The following is a 17,398-nucleotide window of genomic DNA, read 5'->3' as shown; positions in this document are numbered from 1 at the left end:
GCATTTCATGGTACATTAAGTGCATTTCTTCTAACTTTATGAATGATGCCCGAGTTTCAACTTCCAACCAATCATAGCACCAAGGTAGGATTACAGATAATAAAAAAAAACTTTCATTTCTTTTTAGGTCAAAAGGTGCATACATGAAACAAACAAACACCATCATAATTCAATTGACCTTTATCAATTTTAAGATGTGTCATGTTCTTGGAGCTGGGAGAGGAAAGGAGAATAATTATTATTAATTTTTTGTTCCAGTCAGCATACAGTGTGTATTGAAAGCATGACTAAGCTCTAATTCAAGTTTTTTCTTCTTTTTTTCTCTCTCCATTTCATGGTTGAGTTTTCTTATTGTTTTCCTTTTTATTTTGGAATCTTATAAAATGTCTGCAGTCTTTACCTTCTTGTATTGTATGCCCAAATCAGCCAGTTGCATTTGCTGCTGTAGATGCTGGGCATACAATTGTCTGATAACTTATGAGTTCTGTTTACCCATGACAATTAGCACAGTGGCAATTTTGCATAATGGAAATTTCCTTCCATTAATTCCCACTATGTTGCCAGGATGGCTCTCTCCATACACAACATCTCAGTCCTGTTACACAAATGACATTTTGTGTTGTGTGGGCACCAAATGATGCTAAAACAAAAGGTGAGCAGGCACCTTCTGCATACAACGTACACTTGTGTATCTTAAATATTAGTTAGGGTTACCATTTTGCAGGATGTTCTTGTATTTTGTGGCAGAACTTTTTTTTATTTTTATTTTTTTTAGCTCAAACGGACATTCAGTGAAGTTGTCTATCATTGTTACGGTTTTGTGGCGCTACATTTACACAATTTCACTCACATCTGCAATAAATTCCACCTACAATTTCAACTGGTTCGTAGTCGGAGTACGACTTTGTTTTCGGATATGATTATTATTATTAACTATTATGATCGTAATTGCGATTGTTCCAGCGGTGGAGCAAGTTCGTATTTGTGCACTTCCTTTGCATTCAGACGGTCTGCGATATTTCGCCACGCTTTTCTCTCTGTTTTAACGCTGTGTTGGTGTTGCCTTTCTTCTGTATTTCTTCTTTTACCTCCTCATAAGCCTCCACGAGGATTTCCGCCTCGGACGGGAAAAGGACGCCGCTCTCGTTGTCATGGCGAATCCTTGATTCTGAGCTCGATAACGGGGGTCTATCTGAGAAAGACGCGTGCGCGCACTTATCCAGGATAGGTTTCACCTGGCTTGATGAATCCGTGTACTCTCATCCTGGATGTGTTTTTGTGCAACCGATTAAGCCTGGACACACGTGTTGTGGATTGGTTGAGTGCAGCTTAGTTACTCATCTTGGATGACGGAATCCTAGATGAGTAACTAATGCTGTGTCTCAATTCAGGGTCTGCACCCTTCAGACCGAGTGTCCTCCGTCTGAAGGAAGCGTTCTTCGAGTACCCAGCCTAAAAGGACGGACCAAACCCCGCCTCCCCATAACCACTCGGGACGGTCTAGCCTTTGGCGTATTTCCTGGTTGCGTTACCGCCGTTCCCTCTGGCTGGCCAACCCCGGAAATGACGTTTTTATAGTATCAAGCTAACCATTGGTTAGCCATCTAACGAATTTCAGCTGACTTCCCAGGATCCTACGATGCTTTGCAGCAGCACGCAAAGCATCATGGCATACACAAGTACTCGAAGGATAGTAGCGGTGCATCCTTGGAATCGGCTAAAACGAGTGCGTATTTCCGAGTACGCATTTTGAGCATCCTAAGCACCCTCGGGAATTGGGACAAGCCTTCGCGCAGTGCTATGACGCAACTTCCTTTCAAAATGCGTACTTCAAGGATGCAGAGCCTGAATTGAGACACAGCATAAGCCGCGCTCAACCAATCCACAACACGCATGTCCAGTTTTAATCGGTTGCACAAAAACACATCCACGGTGAGAGCACACGGATTCATCAAGCCAGGTGAAACCTATCCTGGATAAGTGCGCGCACGCGGCTTTCTGAGATAGACCCCCGTTAATGAGCTCAGAATCAAGGATTTGCCATGACAACTGCTGTGTCTCAATTCAGGTTCTGCGTCCTTGAACTGCGCATTTTGAAAGGAAGTTGCGTCATAGCACTGCGCGAAGGCTTGTCCCAATTCCCGAGGGTGCTTAGGACGCTCAAAAGGCGCACTCGGAAATACGCACTCGTTTTAGCCGATTCCAAGGATGCACCGCTACTATCCTTCGCGTACTTGGGTATCCCATGATGCTTTGCGTGCTGCTGCAAAGCATTGTGGGATCCTAGGAAGTCAGCTGAAATTAGCGGCATGTACTGGTTAAGACACGACATATAAATCTAAATATTGAAGTTTCACATAAAGTATCCAGTTTTTGACGTAGGATTTTATTTATTTGATCATTCAACGCCATCGTTAGATGGCGAACCAATGGTTAGCTTGATACTATAAAAACGTAACTTCCGGGGTTGGCCAGCCGGAGGGAACGGCGGTGACGAAACGAGGAAATACGCCAAAGGCTAGACCGTCCCGAGTGGTTACTGGGGAGGCGGGGTTTGGTCCGTCCTTCTAGGCTGGGAACTCTAAGAACGCTTCCTTCAGACGGAGGACACTCGGTCTCAAGGGTGCAGAACCTGAATTGAGACACAGCAAACGAGAGCGGCGTCCTTTTCCCGTCCGAGGTGGAAATCCTCATGGAGGCTTATGAGGAGGTAAAAGAAGAAATACAGAAGAAAGGCAACACCACCACAGCGTTAAAACAGAGAGAAAAGCGCGGCGAAATATCGCAGACCGTCTGAAAGCGTAGGAAGAGCACAAATACGGATTCGCTCCTCCACTGGAACAATCGCAATTACGATCATAATAGGTATTATTAATAATAATAATAATCCCTGCGATGAACTGGCGACTTGTCCAGGGTGTCCCCTGCCTTCGCCCTATGACAGCTGGGATAGGCTCCAGCAGACCCCCGTGACCCTGAGCTCGGGACTAAGCGGGTATGGAAAATGAATGAATGAACAATAATAATAATAATAATAATAATAATAATAATAATAATAATAATAATCATAATAATCATATCCGAAAACGAAGTCGTACTCCGACTATGAACCAGTTGAAATTGTAGGTGGAATTCATTGCAGATGTGAGTGAAATTGTGTAAATGTAGCTCCACAAAACCATAACAACGATAAATAGACAACTTCCCTGAATGTCAGTTTGAGCTTAAAAAAAAGTTCTGCCATAAAATACAAGAACATCCTGCAAAATGGTAACCCAAACTAATATTTAAGATACACAAGTGTACATTGTATGCAGAAGGTGCCTGCTCACCTTTTGTTTTTGCATCATTTGGTGCCAACACAAAATGTCATTTGTGTAACAGGACTGAGATGTTGTGTGTGTAGAGAGCCATCCTGGCAAACATAGTGGGAATTAATGGAAGGAAATTTCCATTCTGCAAGATTGCCACTGTGCTAATTGTCATGGGTAAACAGAACTCATAAGTTATCAGACAATTGTATGTCCAGCATCTACAGCAGCAAATGCAACTGGCTGATTTGGGCATACAATACAAGAAGGTAAAGACTGCAGACATTTTATAAGAGTCCGAAATAAAAAGGAAAACAATAAGAAAACTCAACCATGAAATGGAGAGAAAAAAAAGAAGAAAAAACTTGAATTAGAGCTTAGTCATGCTTTCAATACACACTGTATGCTGACTGGAACAAAAATTTAATAATTATTCTCCTTTCTTCTCCCAGCTCCAAGAACATGACACATCTTAAAATAAATAAAGGTCATTTGAATTATGATGGTGTCTGTTTGTTTCATGTATGCACCTTTTGGTCTAAAAAGAGATGACACTAAACACTGAAATTGTGAACGTTTTTATCTGTAATCCTACCTTAGTGCTATGATTGGTTGGAAGTTGAAACTCGGGGCATAATTCATAAGGTTAGAAGAAATGCACTTAATGTACCAAGAAATGCAACTTCTCAGAAATATTAAAACACTTTATGGAACTAAAAAGTGAGAAGAGAGAACAGTTGAAATATCTATTCTTTAAGGTAGTAGACATCACAATGACATTGAATTGAAAAAAAGGTACAGCGATAATAAACTAATCATTTGCAGCTTGTTAGGTGTAAATAAAACCCTCAATAAATGTGGCAAGACACAAAGGGCCCTGGCGGGCTTCAAACCCCTGACTCCCAGGTGATAGTCATGCGCGCTAACCATTTGGCCAAAGGGATATTCCCTTGGACAAGTAGCCAGGGCGCATGATCAATTGGAGGCATAACAGGACCGTCAACTGTCACAAAAAGAACCTTATGTTACTCTTTGATGTGTATTCATGTTTATATGGGATGTGTATTTTTATATATGATGCATGGGAAAGTATAAGTTGTGTTACAAATAATCAAATGATTGCAACAGTATCTAAACTAATTTCTCTATAATGATTGAAATTAAATGATAGTTGAATGTGGTAACAATGTGCAGTGTTCAGTGGAATAATTATTGGTTTCCTTTGGTGGTGACTATTTACTGAGACAAGGAGTGAGATAAAATAGATCCTGGAATTTAGCCTGGTCTGGAGCAGGTTCACTCCACGGAATAAAGCTCCATGGTAACTTATAACATAACATGTTGCTCTTCTACCTATCCTATGTTTGTGCAACCGGATCATATATAAGTTCATCCAGGATGACCAACATATCCCGGCTTAATCCCTTATCCTAGTTTCGTGCAATGGGCCCCAGCAACTGAAACCACTTGTTGCTCGTTGAAGAAGTGTTGATGATGTGATGATTAAACAGGACAAAAACAATGATGATATTGACCGAGATGAAAACACAGATGAAGGTAGGCCAATGTGTTACAGTTTCAGCCAAACTGCCCCTTGTAACTCTGTAGCTCCAAAGTGTAAAGTCACAAATGGCTCAGCTCTAACTATTAATGCACAGGTGTTACATACTGACACTGCATGTCATGATGCATTTGTCAGTGTTTTATCTTGCATCCCAATGCCACATAGCCTGAAAAGTTCATGTTTTCTTTTTTTTCAGACTATTTCTCTCATTTCATAACAACCTTAATGTTTCACCATTTTCTTTGCACTCTTTCCAGTTATGTTTTGTCCTCATTTGGCTTGACTGGCGGGTCTTTATCTTTTATTTACATTCTTCAGCTGGTGAATGAGGAGGAGGCGGCGGCCCAGTCATGCCAGCAGAGTTCAGCCCAGGAAGCACCTCCACCCTACAGCAGCATTGCTGCAGCAAACGCAGGCAATCGCTAATCTGCGGGTTCTACGCGCTCTGTCAAATTAGATAAATCGCAGCAAACTCAGTTTCTCATGATGTTGTCATGTTGTATTACTAGTAAGTGCTCTCTAGGACATGTGCCGAATAAAAGAAGAAGAAAAAAAACTGAAAGGAAAATTATTCATGGTCTGTAACAGTCTCGGTTTCTGTATCCGAGTCACATGATACAGATTATCCAATAATGCCAATACAGTGCTTTATTGTTGAGAAAAATATTGCCAGCTGCCTCGACTGCTGACACTCAACGGACGTCCTGCGGGTGCAGAGGTCACATGTTGCATAAGTGGGAGTAGCATGGAGTCCACTGACCGCAATCGCTCGTGTTTGTGTTTAAACAGCACGACAGAGCAAGTCTGGGTGACAGCACTTTGACCAAGACGCACCACGAGTTGTGCTGTTCTCAATTTCACGTCAGCATTTAGGAGCACAGAAGCATCTTCCGTGTTTCTCTGCTTGTTTTTCTCTGCTGCTTAAAGCCTGTGATCCAATATTTTCTCGAGTGGATGAAAGTTTCTGACTCCTCCCAAGCCGAGAGAAGCAAAGAGGAAGCGACCGTCCAGCTGGTTGCCGGAAGAGTCGTAGTACGTCTCATCCGGGCGCAGCTCTTCAAAACAAACTGAAAACCGCACCAGTGGTGAAATGCTGCCGCAGTACCAACCTTTTCTGTCTCGCCTCCGCAGCAGAATGAATTCTGAAATCTACAAAACCATTTTGTCTGGCAATTTACAGAAAAATGCATCCAAACTAATCTAAGAGGCTTCACCATGCAACAAGACAATGACCCAAAACACACTGCCAACACAACAAAGGACTTCAAGGGGAAAAAGTGGAAGGTCTTGGACTGGCCAAGTCAACCATCGGACCTTAACCCAATAGAGCATGCATTTTACCTCCTGAAGAGGAGACTGAAGGGAGAAACCCCCAGAAACAAACAACAACTGAAAGAGGCTGCAGTAAAGGCCTGGAACAGCATTTCAAATGAAGAACGCAACAGCCTGGTGAAGTCAATGGGTCGCAGGCTCGATGCAGTTATTGCAAGGAAGGGTGATGGCACCAAATATTAAATGTTATTCACTTTAAGTTAATTAAATAATGTCTGTTCCAATGCTTTTGCTCACTTGAAAAGTGGGTGGGTTCCAAGAAAAGGTGCTCTGTCCTGAGTTCTTTCACACATCTCGATGTAAATACCATGAAATGAAAGCTGGAATTCTGAACTTTCGTCTCATAGTCATCTTTTGATCTGAAAACCAAATGGAAGGAGATTTTTATTTAAGTTTTCATTTTGAGTTTTAGGATGAAATTTCGTGAATAAAGTCGACGCAAATAAAGTGGAGATTGGTGAGTAGACTGGATGGATGGTGGATTAATAACCCAGTTACTCACAGTGAGAAGTTAACTGATGTATCCCACTCACCCAAAGTCATCAGGAAACTGGCGAAAATGGAAGTACTCCACTAGACTTGCGCGCAGAGCTTTTTAACTTTATTCTCGACATTTTGACTTACTTCACGTCGACATTAATGGCAAAATTTCGATTTTGATGATCATGCAGGACAAGTTGGAGGAGAGGCATGACGCCAAGACTAATGTCAAAGAATACGTGTATGACATGAGGGACAAATTACACGGGCTGCTGGAAAAATATGTCAGCGAGTCTGTGAGTAAACTGCCACTATTGGTGGCGTCTTCTTCACACTGCAGACAAATCTGATTAGTTTTATCAAATTGGAATCTTGGAGGAGAGACTGTGAAACTGTGATCGAGCACATTTGTTTATTCTGACACCCAGGATGGCGCCTTGTGATGTGTGTTGTATGCTTTAATTTACTCTTGTAGGACAGAGATGCATTTTCATTGAAGCTGGAGGACACTGAAAACTGGCTGTATGAGGATGGAGAGGACCAACCCAAACAAGTGTACATTGACAAACTGTCAGACTTAAAGGTAATTTGTAGTCATAAAAGTTTTCCTTAATCGATAAATGGTTGCGACTCTCTCCAACTAACCAAAAAAAAATCTGTTCCGTCAGAAACTTGGCCAGCCAATCCAGGAGAGGTATACCGAGGCTGAGCTGAGACCAAAAGCATTCGAGGAGATGGGGAAACAAATCCAACAGTACATGAAGTTTGTTGAAGCATACAAAATGAAGGTAAGACTTCAAAAGTCTGTATTATGTTTGGTCTCCAAGCCAAACAGCATGAAAACTAGCTAAAAGATCTTCTTGGTTTGCAGGAAGAGCAGTACGAGCATATAGACGAGGCCGATGTGACAAAAGTGGACAAGCTGGCCTGCGAGGCAATGATGTGGATGAACAGCAGCATGAACCAGCAAAACAAACTGAACTTGTCAGTGGATCCCGCCATTAAAATAAAAGACATTCAGGCCAAGACAAAGGTCAGTAGATCCTTATCAAAACAATCAATGTGATGAAGCTTCAACTATCTTGAGTGGTAGGAAGTAGATTACTCTTTTATTATTGACTCAAGCGGAAATTTTCCAGGAGCTGTTCTCGGCGTGTAACCCCATCGTGACCAAGCCCAAGCCCAAGGTGGAGCTCCCCAAGGAGGACGCGGCTGCAGAGCAGAACGGGCCCGTGAACGGGCAGGAGCAGGGTCAGAAGGAAGGCACGGGTGAGGGAGCGACGGAGAGCGCAGATGCTGACCCCGCCTCAGAAACCACGGAAAAGAAACCCGACATGGACCAGGATTAAAGAAGCTTTTCCCGCCCAGCCCGCCGCCAAGCCAAACGAGGAGCCACTCAATTCAGACTGAGGCGCAGCCCTGAGGCCTTCCAACACGTGGGGAAGCCCGGCACTCAGCTGCACACCGAGCCCACAGCTCCCGTCGATGCCCTCTTTCTCTCTCTCTCTCTCTCTCTCTCTCTCTCTCTCTCTCTCTCTCTCTCTCTCTCTCTCTCTCTCTCTCGCGCTCTCTGGACAACATTATTCTAAAGCCAGCTGCAATAAGCCTGTTTGATAAGTGAGCGCTGTACACATGATGGTATTTATTTCTGTTGTGTGCTCTGTATGTGTTCTGGTCTGTGTCACGATATGGTTTTAATAAAGTCAATGAAAAAGCGCATGAACGGAGGGTCTGCTGTTGCGAGAGGCTTCATAGCTGCATTGTCTTCTTCAGAGACTTTACATTTTTGACATTTTTTATTTAATTTTTTTTAATCAAAAAAATGTAAAGGATTTCCAGGAAAACAGAAGTAGGCCTTTCTTTTTAGCACCAAACAAAATCACCCACTAGACTGCGTACAGACAGGGTGTGGAGCTATTAAATGCTGACGAAGCTGTGGCCAGGGGATGTGCTCTGCAGGCCCGTCGCACTTCCTCAACCTCCGCTCTCAGTCCCCAGATAAATAAAACGAGGACAGAGAAAATGAACACTGACTGAATCATAATCTTTTCGCCGCAGCTGCTTACTTTAAAAATGGTGACTTCCTCCACAGTGTGCGATCCTGTCGCCTGCATTTAAAGTGCGAGAGTTCTCCATCACAGACGCCGTCCCCTACCCCATCTCCTTGAAGTGGCAGTCTGCTGCAGAGGAGGGTCTGAGGTAAAAAAAAAAATAAAACTAAAAGTCTGGCACGCTCTTTGTTCTCCCCAAGATCTTAACAGGTGAACTTGAAAGAAGCTTTTTGTCAAACGTTCCCTTGTTGCAGCGATTGTGAGGTGTTTCCCAGGAACCACGCAGCACCATTCTCCAAAGTGTTGACCTTCTACCGGAAAGAGCCTTTTTCATTGGAGGCCTACTACAATAGCCCTGATGAGCTGCCCTACCCAGATCCGACTATTGGTAAGCAACAGCAAGTGCCTGGACTTAAAGCAGAGCGTATAGCTCACTTTATAATACACAAGTGACTCCTCCACTTATGAACTTCTATTATTTTATGGGTGAGGTTTGGTGCTTCAGTGGTGCAACAGCTTTATTTAAAACCCAGCTGAGGTTTTAAAATGTAACTGTTTTGATTGTACCCCATTTAGGTAAATATCTTATCCAGAAGGTCGTCCCACAGGCCTCAGGCGAGAGCTCCAAGGTGAAGGTCAAGGTGCGGGTGAACATCCACGGTATCTTCAGCGTGTCCAGCGCCTCGCTGGTCGAAGTGCAGAAGTCCGACGAGACGGAAGAGCCGATGGAGACGGAACAGGCCAATGACAAAGAGGAACAGGTACAACTTTCAACTGTTCGATCCACCATGAGATGAACTTTAATTGTGCACCCCTTTTCACAGAATCTACCTCAGGGTGGTAGTATTTGTTCTATGTAGCACAAATACATTTTTTTTTATTATTATTATTGTTCCATTAAAAGCCCAAAATGCAGACGGATCAGGATGAGCAGCAGAGTCAGGGAGACGGTCAGAATGAGACAGAGGAGAGCACGCCAGAAGAGAATGAAGAGATGCAGGTAAATAAACCCAAGCTAAACGATGGATGTTATTACACATTTATGCGTGTCAAGTTCCACATGTAGTCGTGTCCTGACCCTAAATGCCCATTCTGACTCCTCGGCTGCAGAGCAGAACAGGCCCGTGAACGGGCAGGAGCAGGGCCAGAAGGAAGGCACGGGTGAGGGAGTGCCTGCCTTCCTTGCCTTCCTGCAGCCGCTAAAAGACACAACACATCAATGAGCCCTCATTTTTCTAGGCAGCGGCGTTGTGTGCTATCGTGAATTTATCGCCAAGGCATTATTGCAGTTGGTTTTTTATGAGATGATGGCGTGATGTATAAATCCGGAAAGTGAAAGTCGACCAACCTGCTTGCTTGTTATATAAGTCCAAAGGTCTGGTCCACCCCATACAAGCAGCAGACCTTTGAACTTCTTCTCCTCTATTTAAAGTCAGGCTCCTCCAGACGGTCCAGCAGCCGCTCCACCTCCTCCTTTTCCTCCTTCTCCTCCTCTCTGCTGCTCGTGTGTGTTTACTCCTGCAGGTCAGGACGATGAAGCTGATCATCCTGGAAAACTACGATGAGGCGAGCGAGTGGGCTGCCAAGTACATCAAGAACAGCATCTTGCTCTTCAAGCCCGGAGCCGGCAGATATTTCACCCTGGGGCTGCCAACAGGTAAACAGCTGGAGGATCTGACCTGGATCTTGATCTGAATTACACCAATTAAAAATGATATAGAAATAAGACACTGGCAGAAACGTGTGATGCTGATGCATGGACCGGAGAATAGCTTCAATAAGTTGCTATCCTTTGTTTACATTTTAGTTTATATAAATTTGAACTGAAATAATTGCAGCATTGAAGCAAGAAGAGTATTTGAAACAGCCTGAAAACTTCATTTGGAAGCGTAACAAGTTAGAACAATCACTTTGAAACATACAGTCAAGGGGAAAATAACGGTGCACAGTAAGCATTTCTGCCTCTTTCAGGAAGCACCCCCCTCGGCTGTTACAAGAAACTGATCAAGTTCTACAAAAATGGCGAGCTGTCCTTCCAATATGTGAAAACCTTCAATATGGATGAATATGTGGGTGAGTGGCTGCTGTTAAAACACCAACCTCACTGTGGAGTTACTGACGGCTGAGATTGCAGGTGCTAAACCATCACAAAATTCATGCAGGGCTTCCCAGAGAGCATCCTGAGAGCTACCACTCCTTCATGTGGAACAACTTCTTCCGCCACATCGACATCACGCCGGAGAATGCCCACGTCTTGGACGGCAACGTGGCAGACCTGGAAGAGGAGTGCAAAGCGTTTGAGCGCAAGATCACATATGCTGGGGGCATCAAGCTCTTTGTTGGAGGTCAGGAGGCTATAACTTGCTTGTGCTTCTTTTTCACTTTTGCTTTCAGATTAGCCTTACAAGCTATTTTCAGAGTAACATTCACCCGCACTCCTCTATCCTATGTAAGGTATCAGGCCAGATGGCCACATTGCCTTCAACGAGCCCGGTTCCAGCTTAGTTTCCAGGACCCGCGTGAAGACCCTGGCAAAGGAAACCATCATTGCAAACGCACGATTCTTTGATGGAGATCACTCCAAGGTGCCCACCATGGCGCTCACTGTGGGAGTGGGCACAGTCATGGATGCAGAAGAGGTCAGAATCTCAGCTTGGACCGGCCCAAAGTGTTTCTATGTTTATGTGTTTTGTTAGTGACAGAGGTGGCAAAAGTATTTACAGTCTGTGCTAAAGTAAAAGTACAGATATGTGTGTAAAAAAAAAAAGTACTCTCGTATGAGGAAAAGTACTGATTCATCTCCATTACCCAAGTAAAATCAAGAAAGTACTTCAGTAAAAAGAAAAACATTTATTTAAATGCTATTACTTAAACAGTACATTTGTTGAAAATTTTGCCAAAATGAACAAGCATTTGTTCATTTGCAATTTTGAGCATGCAATACAAACAAACTGTAATCAGTCATAGTTATAACCAATAAGCCATTTTTGGATGTTTACACTTTTAATAACAATAACAAATGTTATTTTCTATATTTTTATTTTTTATTGTACTGAAAACATACTGAACAGTGACCCCAAGCTGAGGTTCTCTAAAATACCTCCTTCTAAAATGTGATCCACTTTTATATTTAACTGCACAACAACATAGTTCAAATAGCCCTACTTCAAGCAACCACATATTGAATAAATAATCATTACTTTTAGTAGAATTTGTAAACAAAAGTTTTAAACACAAACATAACTAGCGTGTTTTTTTTTCCAGCGTAAGGAGTAGAAAGTACAGATATGTGTGTACAAATGTAGGGAGTAAAAGTAAATAGTCGTCAGAAAAAAATATTCAAGTAAAGTACAGATACCTGGAAAAAGTACAGTAACAAAGTATTTTTACTTTGTTACTTTCCACCTCAGGTTTGTGAAGCATTTCTCGACCTAAACTCACCATCAAACAAAAAACTGTATGTTTTTCACAGGATTGTTACTTTGACACAAATTCTTTCCCAGGTGTTGATTCTCATCACTGGCGCACACAAGGCACTGGCCCTAAATAAAGCCATAGAGGAAGGGGTGAATCACATGTGGACCGTTTCTGCCTACCAGCAGCACCCAAAGGCTATTTTTATTTGTGACGAGGACGCCACGCTGGAGCTGCGGGTGAAAACAGTGAAATATTTCCAAGGTGACGGTTCACAGTTCTGCTGTGTTTTAAATGGCCATTAGTTACTGCAGTGAAATGGGAAAAGTGTTTTGACTCTCGTTATTTGTTCAGGACTGATGCAAATGCACAACAAACTGGTGGAGCCGCTTCCCCCCACGTCAACAAAGGACTGAAGACAGAGGACAGCTTTTATAATCAGCAGCTCTCTTATCGCTCAATTGTTGAAACAACGTGTTATTGTTTCATCATGTGTCATCCAGACAACAGTGTTCAATCAAGCATTGTTCCGACTTTGAACTAATCTGAGTTAAGGCAACAGCCAGTTCTAATTTTGCACATGCTGCACACTTTTCTTTTCTTTTCTTTTCTTTTCTTTTTTTTTTAACCAAAGATCTTGCAGTGTTGGTTTTAAATAGTCTTTTAATAAACTATATATGATTGTCTACTTTTGTGAAATGCTCTGTGTATTATTTAAATAAAATTTAAAAAAAAAAACAATTTAGTAGAAGTCACATTCTCAAGTAAAAAACAAACAGATAAACACCAAACTGAACCAAATTAAAGTTTATACAGTATATGTAATATAGTATATACACAATATATGCCATTACTACACAGTGAGCGTCCATAATTGTGATTTCGAAAATACTTTACCATCATGTTTCCGACCGCACCTGAAGGTATCGTCAGAGGCTGCGAGCGCTAACGTTTAACCACAGGACGAAGACGGAAGGAGATGGCCGACTGAGAGCCACTGTTACCTCGGCTACTTCGTCGGTGGAATTCGTTTTTTCAGCGACCACGTCTTCGTAGATCAATTGTTTAGGGAACACGGCTTAAAATACTTCGCTCCTTTACCACCATGGCGGAACAAAACAGCAACGTCCGATATCAGGAGGTACGTTGGCAGTTGGGCAGGAAGCTCGCAGCTAGATAGCAGCTAAGGTTAGCAGCCATGCTAGCGTAAGCTAAGAGCAGCCAGGCAGCGTTAAGCCTGTTCGGGACGAGACGGTGTTTGTGTATTGTGGCTCAGGCCAAGTTATAAATACTGGAGTCCGAAACGAATTCAGATATTCTGAAATGAATTCTTTATTTTATGCTGACAACAACTTAATCATATTTTTAATCGAATCCACTGTGTTTCGTTTTCGTTTAAGAGCTAACTATGGAACGCACGTCCCTTTGTATAGTTAGCTGGTTGTGACTGACTTCAGCAATGGCCCTTGGTCGGATTGTGTAGCTTTTAAAACAAACAAACAAACAAACAAACAAACAAACAAACAAAAACAATCTCAATTTTTTTTTTTTAGAGTCTTAAGACCAGAGCACGTGACTATCCTACAAGATGGATCAGTCACTTGGCATTTAATAATTAATTTCAGGCAGACACGACGTAAGTGAGTAAGTGCGCAATGTCAGCACTCATTCTGATCTCTTGCGGAATGTCGATACCACTTCTTGAACTACAGTGGGGCGACCTGTCGTTTGATCGGTGTGGCATAGGTTAATGTTCGTGGTGCATGATGCGGACTGTTTACAGGATTTCAAAACCAGCTACCGAAACCACTTGTTGCTCGTTGAGGAAGTGTTGATGATGTGATGATTACACAGGACATAGCCAATGATGATATTGACCGAGATGAAATTGTTGAGATGAAAACACAGATGGAGGTAGGCCAATGTGTTACAGTTTCAGCCAAACTGCCCCTTGTAACTCTGTAGCTCCAAAGTGTAAAGTCACAAATGGCTCAGCTCTAACTATTAATGCACAGGTGTTACATACTGACACTGCATGTCATGATGCATTTGTCAGCGTTTTATCTTGCATCCCAATGCCACATAGCCTGAAAAGTTCATGTTTTCTTTTTTTCAGACTATTTCTCTCATTTCATAACAACCTTAATGTTTCACCATTTTCTTTGCACTCTTTCCAGTTATGTTTTGTCCTCATTTGGCTTGACTGGCGGGTCTTTATCTTTTATTTACATTCTTCAGCTGGTGAATGAGGAGGAGGTGGCGGCCCAGTCATGCCAGGAGGGTTCAGCCCAGGAAGCACCTCCACCCTACAGCAGCATTGCTGCAGCAAACGCAGGTAATCGCTAATCTGCGGCTCCTACGCGCTCTGTCAAATTAGATAAATCGCAGCAAACTCAGTTTCTCATGATGTCATGTTGTATTACTAGTAAGTGCTCTCTAGGACATGTGCCGAATAAAAGAAGAAGAAAAAAAACTGAAAGGAAAATTATTCATGGTCTGTAACAGTCTCGGTTTCTGTATCCGAGTCACATGATACAGATTATCCAATAATGCCAATACAGTGCTTTATTGTTGAGAAAAATATTGCCAGCTGCCTCGACTGCTGACACTCAACGGACGTCCCGTGGGTGCAGAGGTCACATGTTGCATAAGTGGGAGTAGCATGGAGTCCACTGACCGCAATCGCTCGTGTTTGTGTTTAAACAGCACGACAGAGCAAGTCTGGGTGACAGCACTTTGACCAAGACGCACCACGAGTTGTGCTGTTCTCAATTTCACGTCAGCATTTAGGAGCACAGAAGCATCTTCCGTGTTTCTCTGCTTGTTTTTCTCTGCTGCTTAAAGCCTGTGATCCAATATTTTCTCGAGTGGATGAAAGTTTCTGACTCCTCCCACCCCATCCCCCACAGCTTTCTTTGAATACAAGGAAGACGGAGGACGTTTCCCCAACCCCCCATCATACAGCGTCGCCACCACTCTGCCCTCTTACGACGAAGCCGAGAGAAGCAAAGAGGAAGCGACCGTCCCGCTGGTTGCCGGAAGAGTCGTAGTACGTCTCATCCTGGCGCAGCTCTTCAAAACAAACTGAAAACCGCACCAGTGGTGACATGCTGCCGCGGTACCAACCTTTTCTGTCCCGCCTCTCTCCGTCTAGGAGGACGACTTCGTGGCCAGGGATGACTTTGAGGACGCCGACCAGCTGAGAATAGGGAATGACGGCATCTTCATGCTCACCTTCTTCAGTAAGCACTCGCTCAGTGCACACGATGAAGGATTCAGCTGAGCTATATATCGTGTATATCAACAAGATGTACAACTTCACGCGCTGCAGTGAGAAAACTGCCTCAGGGGGTAATTCCCTCTTTATTAAATCTGGCACATAATAAAAGGCCTCAATGTGCTGCGCTGGTGTAAATGCCGGCCCACTCAACTTTGTTTCCTCGCTCATGATGAAAGAGGAAATAGTTTTCCAGCCACTTTGATGAATTAACCGGGAGTTTCTTCTTGATTAAAATCTCAACCATCCATCATTCAGGCCTTTGACGAGTATTTTCTCCATCGCTAACGACTCCTCTCCCCCCCCCCCACCGCCAGTGGCGTTCCTCTTCAACTGGATCGGCTTCTTCCTGTCCTTCTGCCTGACGACGTCGGCGGCCGGCCGCTACGGCGCCATCTCTGGCTTCGGCCTGTCGCTCATCAAATGGGTTCTCATCGTCAGGGTAAGTGCTGCTAAGTGAGCGCGCTCTCTCCGCTCAGCAGCTCGCCTCCTAAAACGGCCCTTCGGTGGCGTTCTGCATCAACGTGACGGCCGGCTCTGTCTCGCTTCCTCTTCCAGTTCTCCACCTACTTCCCCGGCTACTTTGACGGCCAGTACTGGTTGTGGTGGGTGTTCCTGGCCCTGGGTACGTTACCTGAACGCGTGCTGTTTACTCGTCGTCTTGTTGCTCGAAAAGACTTTACATTGCGTTGCTTCTGGCCCCTCTTCGCCGTTCAGGCTTCATGCTGTTTGTCCGAGGCTTCGTCAACTACTCCAGAGTGCGTAAACTGGCCGACCCCACCTACGCCACCCTGCCCCGAACAAGGGTACTCTTCATCTACTAGAGGTAAGCTGGGCACCCGGAGTACTGCAGACAATGCAGCTGGCGTGCAAATAAAGTAAACCGTCGTCCACGATGTAGTATATTAAAGTGTGTCTGTACACTACACAAGACTTCCATACAAAAGAGGATCAGGGCCATGAGAAAAAAATATTACAGGAAGGAGATTTTTATTGAAGTTTTCATTTTGAGTTTTAGGATGACATTTCGTGAATAAAGTCGACGCAAATAATGTGGAAATTGGTGAGTAGACTGGATGGATGGTGGATTAATAACCCAGTTACTCACAGTTAGAAGTTAACTGATGTATCCCACTCACCCACAGTCATCAGGAAACTGGCAAAGACCAAAGTACTCCACCAGACTTGCGCGCAGAGCCTTTCAACTTTATTCTCGACATTTTGGCTTATTTCACGTCGACATTAATTGCAAAATTTTGTTGTCGTTTTTTTTTGACAATTTTTTTTCTTTTTTACGTCAGCTTTATACTCGAAATTTCGACTTTAATCTCGAAATTCCAACTTTTTGGAAACTTGAAAAAGAAAATCCCTCTTAATTTTTTTCCTCTTTCTTGTGGCCCTAATCCTCTTCCGTACTTGCAGATGTTAGTGGAGGAAGCTCGACGTAGCTAAAATGTTGCCCGGTGCAATTTGTTTATAATTCATGTCAACATGACACAGCAGCAACCCAGACCTCCCTCTCCACCCAAACTCAGGACGCCTCCTGTAGAAAACCAGAAGGCAGGCCACGAAGAAACGGCCAGACGAGTCCCAGCTGAAGACGACTGTGCGTAAAAAAAGAAAAAGAAAAAAAAATAAATCAGGAATTCTGTCACGTTTATTTTGTTTTAAAAGAAAAAAAAATCTTTATTAATGGGAAGTGGTTAATTGTTAATAGTCCCTCGTTGTAACTCATTAGTGGAGAACGTGAAGTGCTATTTACATCTGTAATGTATAAGTAATGCCTTATATCATTTGTTGGTAGCATATTAAGCATGCATCCGCCCTTAAGGTCAGTCAATAGGGAGACTCGCGTTGGCGACACTCGGAGGCCAACAGGTATGAAGCGGGGGCGATCCTTCTGTACATTTGCCACAGCATGCAGCGCACTCTTTAATCCGCACTAATAAACTTTATGGGTTAACTGTGA

The 17,398-nt window shown here is 43.4% G+C and overlaps 4 protein-coding genes across 4 annotated transcripts; all 4 read left to right on the top strand.

The window, feature by feature from the left end:
* The first annotated feature begins 6,894 nt into the window (after positions 1 to 6,894).
* On the top strand, positions 6,895 to 8,406 carry LOC142892654 (heat shock 70 kDa protein 4-like). Its single transcript, XM_076032874.1, has 5 exons — positions 6,895 to 6,983; positions 7,163 to 7,270; positions 7,356 to 7,475; positions 7,559 to 7,720; positions 7,827 to 8,406. Exons 1-5 carry the CDS (start codon positions 6,936 to 6,938, stop codon positions 8,034 to 8,036), a joined length of 648 nt encoding a protein of 215 aa, XP_075888989.1. The 5' UTR covers positions 6,895 to 6,935; the 3' UTR covers positions 8,037 to 8,406.
* Positions 8,320 to 9,819, top strand: LOC142892606 (heat shock 70 kDa protein 4-like). The gene is made up of 6 exons (XM_076032800.1): positions 8,320 to 8,325; positions 8,578 to 8,646; positions 8,780 to 8,886; positions 8,993 to 9,126; positions 9,315 to 9,499; positions 9,643 to 9,819. Exons 1-6 carry the CDS (start codon positions 8,320 to 8,322, stop codon positions 9,802 to 9,804), a joined length of 663 nt encoding a protein of 220 aa, XP_075888915.1. The 3' UTR covers positions 9,805 to 9,819.
* A 258-nt stretch (positions 9,820 to 10,077) lies between these two features.
* On the top strand, positions 10,078 to 12,840 carry LOC142892653 (glucosamine-6-phosphate deaminase 1-like). Its single transcript, XM_076032872.1, has 6 exons — positions 10,078 to 10,395; positions 10,710 to 10,811; positions 10,901 to 11,083; positions 11,205 to 11,377; positions 12,242 to 12,416; positions 12,507 to 12,840. Exons 1-6 carry the CDS (start codon positions 10,272 to 10,274, stop codon positions 12,566 to 12,568), a joined length of 819 nt encoding a protein of 272 aa, XP_075888987.1. The 5' UTR covers positions 10,078 to 10,271; the 3' UTR covers positions 12,569 to 12,840.
* A 251-nt stretch (positions 12,841 to 13,091) lies between these two features.
* Positions 13,092 to 17,398, top strand: ndfip1 (Nedd4 family interacting protein 1). Its single transcript, XM_076032870.1, has 8 exons — positions 13,092 to 13,293; positions 14,391 to 14,487; positions 15,062 to 15,201; positions 15,307 to 15,394; positions 15,747 to 15,871; positions 15,988 to 16,054; positions 16,147 to 16,255; positions 16,965 to 17,398. Exons 1-7 carry the CDS (start codon positions 13,258 to 13,260, stop codon positions 16,251 to 16,253), a joined length of 660 nt encoding a protein of 219 aa, XP_075888985.1. The 5' UTR covers positions 13,092 to 13,257; the 3' UTR covers positions 16,254 to 16,255; positions 16,965 to 17,398.

This window comes from Nelusetta ayraudi, unplaced genomic scaffold (assembly GCF_046127955.1).
Source record: "Nelusetta ayraudi isolate G7.1 ecotype Tasmania unplaced genomic scaffold, CSIRO-AGI_Nayr_v1 ptg000039l, whole genome shotgun sequence".
In the NCBI taxonomy this organism is placed as follows: domain Eukaryota; kingdom Metazoa; phylum Chordata; class Actinopteri; order Tetraodontiformes; family Monacanthidae; genus Nelusetta; species Nelusetta ayraudi.
Note: the sequence above shows the minus strand (reverse complement) of the source record. Positions and strands in the feature narration are given on the sequence as shown.